At 31.4% G+C, this 13,141-nt stretch overlaps 1 protein-coding gene across 4 annotated transcripts in view; it reads right to left on the bottom strand.

Moving 5' to 3' along the window:
• LOC107870724 overlaps nucleotides 1–9,656 on the bottom strand; it is a 31,238-nt gene extending 21,582 nt beyond the window's left edge. Inside the window, exons 1-10 of one of the 4 annotated variants that reach the window (XM_047413104.1) lie at nucleotides 9,515–9,656; nucleotides 9,191–9,269; nucleotides 7,796–8,341; nucleotides 7,411–7,690; nucleotides 6,369–6,661; nucleotides 4,038–4,214; nucleotides 3,122–3,856; nucleotides 2,923–3,017; nucleotides 2,774–2,833; nucleotides 2,543–2,631 (exon numbers count right to left, since the gene is read on the bottom strand). In XM_047413104.1, the coding sequence (XP_047269060.1) occupies nucleotides 2,543–2,631; nucleotides 2,774–2,833; nucleotides 2,923–3,017; nucleotides 3,122–3,856; nucleotides 4,038–4,214; nucleotides 6,369–6,661; nucleotides 7,411–7,690; nucleotides 7,796–8,214 (2,148 nt within the window). In that variant the 5' untranslated portion in view covers nucleotides 8,215–8,341; nucleotides 9,191–9,269; nucleotides 9,515–9,656. Of the gene's footprint in view, nucleotides 1–2,542; nucleotides 2,632–2,773; nucleotides 2,834–2,922; nucleotides 3,018–3,121; nucleotides 3,857–4,037; nucleotides 4,215–6,368; nucleotides 6,662–7,410; nucleotides 7,691–7,795; nucleotides 8,342–9,190; nucleotides 9,270–9,405 lie in introns of all 4 variants that reach the window. The other 3 variants (XM_016717330.2, XM_047413103.1, XM_016717331.2) reach the window with 3 other exon arrangements.
• Between the last annotated feature and the right edge of the window lie 3,485 nt (nucleotides 9,657–13,141).

The raw sequence follows: 13,141 nt of genomic DNA on the forward strand, positions 1-13,141 counted from the left end.
ACCTTTTTAACTTGCACCAAGTATAGATAGACAATTTATCATAATTATCTCACTGGTTAAACTCTTGTAGAAACGAAATTGTGTGCATTCAAGAATAGCTTATAGATAAATTGATATGCTTTTTTTGCTTCATCTAATTCTATAAAATTTGTTAATATAAATAATAGTTACATTGTAATCTTCCTTTTTATACATAGATTTTTTAGACGCACTATGGAAAGAATATTATTAAAATTAATCACTATTTAGTTTTTTTTTTTCTTTTGACATAATGTTGAAATAAAAATATCTTTTTCATGTTTTTTGCATAACGAACCAACCAAACAACTGATCTACTAAGATTTCCCCACTAAAATGAGTATGAAAATGCATATGGAGTCATTTGGTAGGAGATATAAAGAAAATAATACATATGTATTAGGCTTTGGTGTTATTTGATTCTTCGTTTGCTAATGTTTTCAGTTTAGGTATAACTAATACATGTTATACATAGTAAATCATTATATATTAATAATACATGTTAATATTTAAGCAAGGTAAGGCTGCGTACGATACACCCTTGTGGTGGGGCCCTTCCCTGGACACCACGCATAGCGTTAGCTTTAGTGCACCGGGCTGCCCTTTAATATTTCTTTTTAAAATACACTCTATTTAGTACTATTCATATTCATCTAATACATCAAGTTAAATAGTTGATGAAAAATAGTGTTTGCAAGACTGATATACACCATATCCATCACTATTCTTAAAGTTTAATTTTATAAAAAATAAAAAAGATAAGTTATTATAAAGCGCGATCCCATATTAATTTCCTATCATACTATCGGAAATATCAACAATTAAGTTAAAAGTTTGGACATAGATTTTGGAAGTAATTTTTGAAAATTTATTTTTAAGTATCTGTTTAGCTATGAAATTTGATTAGATTTTGAAAATTTGATCTTAAGTTCCTAAAAAATTAGCTTAGATCATTTCTTTTTTTCTTTTGACTTTTAAGACTTAAGCTAATTTTTTAGGAACTTAAGATCAAATTTTAATTATTTGGCAAGTATATTACATATCCAAACATAACTTCAAACTCAAAAAGTCATAGTTTTAAAAACTCAAATTTTAAAGTTTCGACTTCAAATTTATGATCAAATCACATTTTCTCAATTATACTTGATATCAATTTTAGAACATCTAAAATATTAAAGTTACAATATTGGGCCCATAAACGGGCCCTTCCATATCTAGTATCAAAAATATATGTATGCTCGTCAAAATAATAGCTTCCCATCTTATGCTTAATTGCTTATTCAATTAGAGAGGCCTAAAAATGGAAGAAAGAGAGATTACCTCGATCATCGACCACTCATATCAATTAAATTAGGCTTGCCTAAGGATTTTCCTGCAGCTTAGACAACTTCATTCATGCAAGAATAAAAATGAAGAAAACAGAGCAACAAATGGACAAGGGGCAGCAATGAATGGCTAGAATAAAAGAAACAATGGTTTACTGGGAGACTGACTGAATGGATTACACCAACCCCCATCCACGCCCCGCCCCACCCCCACACCCCCCAAAAACCCCCTTCCCAATTTTCCAACTTAAAAATGAATACGAATGACGAGAAGGAACACCAACCCTTAGAAAGACAAACATTGGATGATTTTTGGGTAATACAACCATTTTTTCCTTTTGACTGTTGACTGAATTCCCATTTTGAGTTTGCCTTTTCCAATATGTGAGTTGTGGGGATGAACATTCAAAGCAGGAGCTAGCTTTCAAAGGGGTCAGAATTTCACTCTTTCTTAGCAGAAATAGAAAGGAACAATAAAGAAACAAAAGAGCATTAGGAAGCACTGGACTCTCACCTTTCTTTTCTTTTTCTTTTTTTAATTTTCCCCTGGAGATGGGGGAAACACACGTTAGAAAATCCATGAGTAAGATGTAAAACTAAAATAAGACTTAACCTTCAACCTGACCCATCTTTTCTTATTCAACTTCTTATACACCTGATGACAAAAAATTGCTGGAAGACCTGAACTTCATTGCTCCTCCAGTTTTATTTTGAACTCCAACTGAGAAGATGGACGTATACTAATCCTTCTTTCTCGGGTTCTTCAAAAAAAGACTATACTATAGCTGTATCATACGAATAGAAACAGTAGGGGAAAATTAATAGTCGCAATATATAGCAACAAAGCCAGCAACCACTGGACTCCATAGAGAAAAGTAAACTGGAGTGGGGTGAGAAGAAAAGCATAGATATAAGCAACTAACATGTATATGTGAGAACTACATAAAAGACTTCCCGATTTTTTTGTTTCCTCCACCGAAACTTATGCATGCATATAGTTATACCGACAATTTCCAGTTTGCATTGCAGCAGCATCCCCCCATCCCCACCCCCCAAAATGCATCCTTAATTATCTCACAATTACAACACCCAAAAAAGTTCCTCCTACATCCATAAGTATATCAAACACGAGTTTCAAAAAGAAGATGACCTGCTCATAAGTAGATTAATAGACAAGTCTAACAAAGAAGACTTTTCACCTGCTGCCTCAGAAATGTCGTGTCTATTTCAGATATAAAACGAAAAAGTGGCTCCATTTGCTTCCAGAATGAGCTCGAAAGGGCTTGAGCTGCAATAGAAACAGGATCACTAATAAAATTTCTTTTTTAATGAAACGATCAATAAATAAGTAAATAGCAGTGGTTCAATTAGTGCCAAAAAGATAGTTTCTTTCACAGAAAGCTAGAAAAGCATGGTGGCTGATAGCGTACCAGTGTTAGCAACAGCACTTGCAGCAGCCAGTAGCTCTTCACGGCCATCATCTGAAACAACTAAGAGATATATAACAATAAAAATCAATAACAACGCAGATAGCCATCCAGCAACTATAATAATCAAGCCCTCACTGCTGTTACATTACCTAGAAAATCAGCTGCAGCATCCATTGTTGCATGCTTCTGTCGTTTATACGCCCTACGATCAGAGAGCTTTCTCGTAGGTGGTCTGCCTCCTTTGCTGCACAAGTAATTGCATAAAATCAAAACATTTACTCTATTGCACAAAAATGTAACAGAAAAGGCATACCAGCCATCACATTAAAAATGGGTGAATGTTATAACCTTTCTGTCTTATCCAGAGAATGTCTAGAGGTTCTAAGTTGTTTTACAGTTCCAACATTGTCAAGCTTTTCGGCCATCAACGGCATTAGGGACCTAACAGACATAATACCCCTCCCACTCCGCCCTTGCCTGCGAATGCCATCTCCAAAGTCTTCTCCACTAACCACCTTATTTTTCCTTGGCGGCAGCAGCAATGTTGACATCTTTTGTACAATCCCAGCTTTCTCATCCACTTCATCAGACTTCTTGCTCTTGTCTTTAGACTTGATTTCAGCAGCTCCTAATTCCTCAGTTTCAGATACAGCTGGAGAGAAGAGATCGGTTTTTACCTTTTGTTGAGGAGAAGAGCTAGAAAAACGCCTCTCATTACGCATAACATCACTTGCGCTATCCAAGGTGGAGATCTCATCATTATTGGGAACAACTGGAAAATTATTCCTTCTTGCTGGTCGAGAAATCTTTTGAGGCCTTTGGCTGGCCCATTGAGCAACGGGTGGTGATGAGGACCTTGTAGAAGGGTTACGCTTTCGATTACCTGCCCCGACAGCAGATGGAAGTTTGTTTGTGCAATGAGAGATTTCCCAATCATTTGCAGCAACTGCCCGCTGAACCGGAGGAGACAACTTTGGTGCAACACCCGAACCTGATCGTGGAGCCCTAATAGCAGAATTAAATTTTGTGTTCGATGTAGGGCTAGGTGATGTAAATTCTTCACAAGCAGCTGGCTTCATTGTACTGGATGAATAGAATAGATAAAACATATGAGGAACGTAAGAGTTGGAGGAAAAGAATGCCTAAAGAAAGAGATCTCTCATAACAGTTTTAAAGCATAAGCTCACAAAAGGAATTGCAAAGACCAGTCTACAAATTCAACCAAAATGAATGGAAAAGGAAATGCAGAAAAGGATCTCCTTACTTGTTGACTGTTCTGAGATTCACCCGTTCTTTATCTGAACCAAGAGAACGATCTCTTTTATCTGGGAGATGAGGATAGTTATCTTGGCCAACCTTAGACAGGGAAGAACGTATGCCTAAGGTAACTTGCTGTGTTGCACCATCAGCTTTTCCGACACCTCCAGGAGTAACCCCAGGTCTACTTGAACACAATGAAGATCAGCTCAGTATAAAAAGTACTTTCTAAATATGACCAAAAATTACATTTTTACCAATTATTATGCATTCACAAGAATAATCCTGAACCTCAAATTTAAAAGAGTAACACTGATTACTGTGTATTCTTGAAGTAACATAATTGCTCACATCAAACTATAACTACTCTTTTTTTCGATATGAACATTGCTATTACTTTTCCTATTACATCTCCAACAAAAAAGATACTTTCTTCTACAAAACTCACCACAACCTTGTTGGCCTGAATTGAATAACTCAAAGTAAGATAACCAAATTGACTATCTAAGTAAATTTTTCTTGACCTTGTTGCTCAATACTTGTTGGCAACTAAACAGCAAGTGCAACGTTCAAAACTCACCATCTCTACATCTTCAACTGAAGCCTATGTTGGTGTTTGGCCATGAATTTATTAAAAGAAAAATCACTTTATCTCGAATTTGAAATTTGGTGTTGGAGTTAGTGTTGTGTTTGGCCATACTTTTTGCAAAAACTATTTAGAATTTGAATGTATTTCTTCGAAACATGGTTTATATCCCCCAATTCTAAGAACTAGCAAAAATCACCCAACTTGGTTGCCTCAAACATACAAACAAATTTTCTCTAAAGAGTAATATCTCAAAATAAATACACATAATGTCAGATTCAATCTCATATATGAGCTACAATATATTATAACAAATATTTTTCCCTATATTTGGAATTTTTAAAGTTGGAGTTGTTTTTTGTTATAATTTTTGCAAATAATACTTTGCTGTTTAAATGTACTTTACCTTAAAAAACCTAAACTATAATTTAGATGGGATTATTTTTATAAAAATAAAAGTTAGGGTAAATTTGATAAAGAAAAATACAGTGGAAGTGAAAAAAGAGAGAGTGAAAACAAGTTTTACGTGTGTTCCAAATTCAAATACAACTTCAAGCAGTAATGTTGTATTTGGAATTTTCATGGCCAAAAATTGATTTTCAAATAAAGTGGAAATAAATTTTGGCAAACAAGTGGAAAAAATCTCATGGCCAAACAAATCCTAAAATCTTCCATTTCTTCAACTTGACATCAACATCAAATAAAAAATGACGCAAGACGTGACACAATCATGTCTGAAATGGAAAAGTTACTTGTCATAACTTGTTAAAGAAACTTTGAAGATCCATAAAGTTATGCCTCCAATATAAAGTTGGCAGTTTCATGCATGGATTAACCAAGTGACGTGCCATTTTTTTTATAACACAAAGTTTTAATAATTGCCTAAAATGTCAACAATTATACTTGAATATGATAAGCTAAGATTTGAACTTGTTTAGGTAACATTTTAAGACATCATGACTACACATGCATGAATCCATAATAGACATTGTTACACCCAACTTTCAGCTCAAAAGAAGGGGAATCATAGCTAGTTTGGAAGGAAAATAAGGACATCAAAATAGCAAAATAAACAAAGCAAATGAAGCATCAGGTAATAGTAAAAAATAAAGAGTAAGATACCCCGCGAACACTAAATAATGCTACTAAATAAGGAGGAGAAGAGAAGAGAAGATAGTCTCCTATCTCTCCTGCATAAAAGTAGGACATCACTTGGCTACCTACTATCCTTCTATTTAGCGTCATAAAATAAACAAAGTTAACACTTAAACATTTTTCATTCTCACTTCTCTCTACTTCATATGGCCCCACAAGCACACCTCAAGACTTTTACGTGTCTAATTATGCAAGAGGAACAAAAATGACTCCATAAAGTAACTGAATAACCAAAACATATTTCAAATCCACGCCTACCATTACCCCAAAAGCAAAAGATACGAAAGGCAAAAAGTTTCAATTTTACTTATCATTAAAGGACTTCAAATTTTTACTTTAGCAGAAGTGTCAGGGTACCACTACTTTTCTGGACCTATGCACTTAGTATAATTTAGTTATTGAGAGGTAGTTCTGAGATAAAAAGCACTTCCTAACTAATATCAAATACAGCGTAGAAAGGCAGCCTATAAATATAACCACGAGTAGCTCAAGGAAGTCTACATAACCCTAGGGGGGGAAATAAAAGAAATGACAGGAAAAAATTGAACACACGCTTTGCTCTGATTTTAAATTCAACATTGACAGTTGAGGAACTACCTGAAGCCATGGGTATCCGTAAATCTTGATCGACTATCATTAGGAAGTCGTGGCTGCACTCCTTGCTTTGATTCCCTGTGGCCATCAATATGTTTGGCCGTCATGGAACTAGTAGCATCTGGTTTAATTCCAGAACGCTTCTTTTTCATCCTCGACTTCTCCCAACCCTCTACAGCAACGGATGGAGTATGATCTTCTCCCTGAATTGAGCTACCATTTGTAAACCTCAGTAACTCCCTATCTCTATCTATGTTCCCCACGGGCCTTGTGGGTGTGTTTGCCCTTACATCAGGCTGAAAACAACAAGAAGTCAGTTTTAAAAATGTTAAGCTATGTCCAAGCATAAACTCGAATGGAAGAATGGATTTAGGTGAGGAAGCATGTAGCCTAGTCAAAGATTAGCATCAGAAAGCCCAATATACCGCATATATTACAGGAAAAAGATATGCTTAGAGGATACTTCAACAGCAAGTATCTGCGCAGTTGCATATATGTTTGGATAAAAAAGGAAATATTTGAAACACTTCCCAATAAACTCTAGATTGGCATCTTTTTCCATGAAGAAAACAAAGAAATTTTTAGCAAGGAAGAAAGATTCTAATCAATGCTCAACAATAAAAACTACAATTCTTTCCTGAGACAAGTAGCCAACTACATCAGTTCATTTGTTAGTGTTCATCAGCATTTTAGCCAAAAAAGAAAAAAAGAAGAAAGGACAAGATTCAATCTTAACGCTCAATGATATCAAGCTTCATTAGGTAGTTATGGTGTTAACCCACATTTAGCTGATCTTACTACCCAGTGATAAAGAGAAAAGTAAAGGAAGTTGATTTCCTAAATGAGCTAGTCCTCTAGCTTACTCAGCAATACCATAGTTGGAACATAAGATCCATAGAAGGTTGCAAAGCGAAATCTCAATCCAAGGCTTTTGATGTAGACAAACGCCTCTTTTTAATAGGTGATGTAGATAAAATACCTCAAAAAGTGAATTTAAATCAAGGTATAAGAGGATACAAGAAAATAACAACATAATAATACAAACCCTCATATCCGCCATGGAAGTCCGAGTACGTTTGCTTGGAACAGTAGTTTTAACCCTTTCTTCAAACTTTTGTTGCTCAAACTCATAACTACTGGGAGAACAATGACTTTGTGTACCCGTCTTACCCATGCCTGTCCCTGAAACTGATCGATCACTTGGGAAAAATGTCATGGGTCGGTCATTTGATAAAGCATCAGAGCGAGATCTCTTCCTTGATGGAATGCTTGGAAAGCATTTATTGAGCACAGATAAAGATTCGGTGAATATTTTTACACGTTCCCTGATATGTCAAGGATTTAAATGAGCACAATATCTCTTAAAAACCTCATTAAAAGTTGACTAGGAAAAGCATGTACAAGAAGAACACAGTATCCAGATAAACTACCTCGCTTTAGAGCAGCTTTCACGAAGACCAGTCTTCAGCCGTCTGGCCTCCTCTGCAGAGGGAGAAGGGAACAGTTTGCCTTTGGAAGACACCAAAGAAGAATCCTCCACTGGCACCCCTAAAGCTAAACTGGTAAGCTGCTTGAAATCAATAATCCGATTAAGCTTGTGGTCCGTAACCATAGCTTTTGGATCAAAGCGCAAGCATTGGAAAAAGTTAACCGCATCTGTACGTGTTATTGTTGAAGTGCTTCTAGTCATGTTTGGAAGAGAAGATAAGATTGGATTCTCCATGTTCTCACGGAAGCTACCTGACCGATCCAATGAAGCAGTAGGTGCATAAGATCCACGCTGCCCAGAGGCGTGCAGTGGCCTATCTGGACTACTAGAAGATAGATCAAATTTGCTAGCTGCTGACATTGCATCAATTTGCGAACACTCTTTGTGTAACCCACCCAGCGAACACAGCTGTGCATGGCACTGCTCCTCAAGAATAACGCATGAAACCAACTCAATCTCCTAAAAAATGTGCATGAACATAGCACTTCTGCAAGGATACCATCATGCAAACATGAAACCCACTCCACACAAATCCAAGACTAACTAAAAGCTGTGTAACCTACTGGCAGCTCTAAAAAAATTGAGTTATAACTAAATCTGTTATGCTCGTTTATAGCTACTTAAAAAGCTCAGAAAAAAGGCCAAAATCAACGAACAATAATGAATGACATAAGGATACAAGCAAGAAGATATAGACACATAAATATCGCGACAACTAATTCTAAACTCAATAAATGAACAAGTCGACAAATTTTTTTTCTTGTAAGGATTGTCATGCATTCCAACAGCTTCTATTCATGAAACTATTTATTCACTTTCTAAAGTATTCAGCCAACAAAGAGCTGAACACTGTCAGCACTCAGCAGCGGACTAAACAAGCCGTAAGACTCATCACATCCAAATATTAAATAGTAATAAAATAAAATTTTGAGTTCAGAGCTATGTTCTTGAACTAGGTCCACTGATACTTCTAACATTTGCTATTATTTTTGTAATAGCCAGCAGTTATAGCAATCAACACTGATTTATATTTTCTCCTTTTCTCAAAGTTTGACCACAACATTCATCAAACGGCAGACAAAATTTCAAACAATGCTACCGATATGAAAAATCGAAAATAAACAATTTTTCGGTGATCAAAGACTCAGATTTGACACCCACACTCTCCTTCACTTAACTTGAACAAAATGCCAAAAAAAAGAACCATAAATACAAACAACCCATAATTAGAAAAATTAACAAAAAGCAGCAAAAGATTTGTATATAAATCTATATTTATATCTCACTAGGTGGGAATATACAGGGTTTGTTGTTGTTGTATATATATATATATTACCTGGCAACTTTAACTGTATAAACACACTAATAAAATCTCAAACAACCGCGTGATCTGCACAGCCTTGGATGCCAAAAATCTGAAATGTATAAAAATTACCATCAAAAAAAAATTAAAGTAACTCGGGGTTCAATTAGGGTTTTGAAAAGTTCGATTTTGTTAAAACAAAATTAAAAGAATAGCTCAAACAAAAGGGGAAAAGAAGAATATCGTACACGTTCAAAAACAAAATGAATATTCAGATATGAATTTGTGTATGTGAGAGAGACAAATATTCCCATGAAAAAAAGACATGAAATATAATAAGTAGAGAAAAATCATTACAGGAACGTAGAAAGAGTCCGTTGATCGGTGGAAGGAGGTCAGGTTGTTCCAGCAATAACGTGGTTTTTTTTTTCCTTTTTTTTAATTTTCTAAAGCCCCAAACACGAATACAAATTGGACCAAAACCACATTTTGGGCCTCCTACTTCTATCTATCTTCCACCAGCCCATGTTATCTGCCAAATAATCACTTTTTTAAGTTACCAATTACGTAAGATTTACCCCTAGTTTCATCAAAAGTAATTACTAATATTTAGCCAATTCATAACTAGTGGGACAAAATAACGCTGAATTAAACCTACCTTCTTACACTGAAATTTTCACCTGTTGTTGCTTTGTTGCTTTTGTGTTGTGTTAAAAAATAATTTATATATATATAAAAGTAAAATTTAGGTTAGACAAAATGTCATGTGTCAAGTTATTAAATTAGCCACGTGGCAATTTTTAAGACAATATTTAATGATGTTGTGATAAAAAAATTTAAATTAAAAAATATTAGAAAGTTTGAAACTTTTAAATGATGCAGTAAATTTAAAAATAAAAAAAATGTGGGTCATTTAAAACAACTTTTTAACCTAATAAAAAAGGTGCAGTAAATTTTAAAAAAAAAAAAAAGAAAAAGAAACTTAGGCCTAGACAAGACTTTTAGAAGAAGAAGAAATATTATAAATTGAATTATATTAAATAAATAGTAGTAATAATAATAATAATAATAATAAAAGTAATAATAAATAAATAAATTATAGTTTTAGCAGTAGTAATACGTTGTTCTGGTAAGTAATAGTTTTAATAATAATAAGATAACAATAACAATTTTATAGATTAAAGGATAAGTATGAATTTTATTTTAAAAAAATAAAGGATAAAGGATAGAATTTGTATTAAATGTTATCTTTATGTTCCAAATAGACTTCTACTCTTTCATAAATTTATTTCTATTAAATTTAAATGTTACATAATATATTTAAATATAATTTATTTAAATGTTAAATTAAAGATGAAGCTATAGTAATTTAATAATAATAATAATATAATTTCATAATGATGGAGAAAAAAGAAATAGGCTAATGATAAAGAAGTTTATCTAATTCAAAATCTTTCACCGATTAGGATAATGGATAAATATAAAATTAAAGAAAGACTTTTTAAAAAAATTTAAATGTTTTCACATAGCTTTATATTAATAGACTTATGAATATTTGTTAAAAGAATTCCTCATTCTTTGTTAATGTGGTAAACGATTTTTTAAAAATTGGAAGTTTATTGGCAACTGCTTTTAGTAATTGTGCGGAAGTGTTTTTAATTTTTTTAAAATAAATTTGTTTTGTGATGGGAAGGTAATTATTTTCTTTTTGACATTCAACATATTAGAATTGAATTGGAATAGAATTTTTCCTTCATAATCTCTCTTATATATATTCACTCATATTCTGTCATGTGATGTTAAGTTTTCTTCTTTCTATTATTGATTACTGATTATTAGGTTTATTTATGAATTTACTTATTACATTCTTTATTTTTAAAAAAAACTTTATTTGATTTGACCTTTTATTTTTATATGCAGATGATGATGATGATGTTTAACAACTATTTTTATTATATTCGGGTATGAATTCAAGTAAGTGATATTTTTCATTATAATTTTGTAAAAGTAATTAAATACATTCTTAAAATTATTATTACACAATGCTAGACTAAGTAATTGCTACTTTAAGTAAACTTTGATTATTAGGGTTTAAGTTCGAGATTTGATTGAGGAATATAATGAAAAATTATTATTCATAACTTAACAATTTTATGCTTGTGAACAATTTTTGCAGTTCATGACAAAGCAAATTGCAGGTTCTGAAATGGTTGGAGAAAATTTAAAATAAATAAATAAATATTATTTTTATACAATTTGCAATATTTTAACTCAATTATTTTGATGGTGAAAGTAAAATATTTTATAGTGAAAATATGAATGAAAGGTAACAAAAAGAAAAAAAAAAGATACAAGTAAAAAGAAGATATGTTTTAATATTTTTTTATAAAATTAACTAAACGGAGAGAACTAGCCTAGCATAAATAAGAAAATAAAATAAAACAATAAATGTAAAAATATTAAAAGAAACATATATTGTGATTTAAATAATAAAGATAAATATTGTATTTGTAAACAGATAAAATAATAAAAATATTCATGCTTTAAATCTATGCACGTATACATATAAATTATTTTTCGAAAATTAAATTTTGTTCTTTCTTTTTCTCTTTTAACTTGGTTATTAAAGAATAGAAAAAGACGACATTATCAAGATTAGTTTATTACAATTTGAAGATAAAAATAATCGTGTGAATTTGCAGTTTTAAAATATTTAGATAGTTTACTATTTTAAATTTTAATGGCATGTATAACATTTTTTTTATCTTATTTTTCATCTTCTTCTTATTGCAAGAGAATGACTGATTTATTAAGAATGACTGATTTATTAAAATTCAAATCATCATTTTCATGGTAGCTCAATAATAAAAGTAATTACTGTACTAATTTTAATTCGAATTGATGACTAAAATTCTCTTTTTTATTTAAATAAAATTTTACGAAAAATAATTATTTAGATACTTACTTTAATAATGCAAACTTAAGTAGAAAGATAACTTTATGAAGCATTATACTATAAAATAAAATAATTATTTTGTGAAGATTATAAAATAAAATTTGCAAGTATTTAGGTTTCGGTTGATTTATTCTTTCCTTGATTTTACTTAAAAATCTACAACTCTATTTGTTTATTTTTTAATTGATTATGTTTAGTATAAAACTAAAAAATTTAAAATACTAAATGAAATAATTTTTAGTAACTGGGATTGAGTCATAATCATTGAATGTTGAATTACAATCTAAAAAAATACATTTAATAATGTAACTTGGAGTTAATTAAACATAATGCACATATGTTATATATTAAAATTCTTTTTCTTAGAATAAAACTCATGATTTTTCTTTCTACTTTAAAATTCATATTTAAAAAAATTTACATGCATTATGGAATTCATTTTTGCTATAAGGACATGTTAGTAATTTTTTTGAATTTAATTTAAAAGACAGAAAAAAATTTAAATAAAATATATGAGAAAAATTCATATTTTGATAGATGTGAAAATGTTTGACTTAAATTTTAAATTATAACCACTTCTAACAAAATATATTATTTTGAAATCTTATTTTAATCTATATTTCGTATATTTTGTCATGCATAACAAAATTTATCTATTTTTATTTTATATTTTGAGATTAGAGAGAAGAAAACTAAATTGCTTATGTGTGTAACATAAAATATAATCTAATTTAAGATTAAATTAGAAAAAGTAAGGTAATCAAATAACAATAGAAAAAATATACATGGAGGATTTGAGTGGGGAGGGGGTGAAGGGGAGGAAATTTAAATGATTTTTTGAGAATATAATGAAGAAATCATCACACAAATATTACTATTTATAAAATTTTGAACGGAAGATACCGAGGGACAACAAAATAAAAATTTAAATTATTTTTGACAATCTGAAATCTTTAAATGTAGACGTATGATTAAAAAATATGAAACATAAAAATAATTTTACAATCATATGATTATTTTTATTAATA

This window comes from Capsicum annuum, chromosome 5 (genome assembly GCF_002878395.1).
Source record: "Capsicum annuum cultivar UCD-10X-F1 chromosome 5, UCD10Xv1.1, whole genome shotgun sequence".
NCBI lineage: Eukaryota > Viridiplantae > Streptophyta > Magnoliopsida > Solanales > Solanaceae > Capsicum > Capsicum annuum.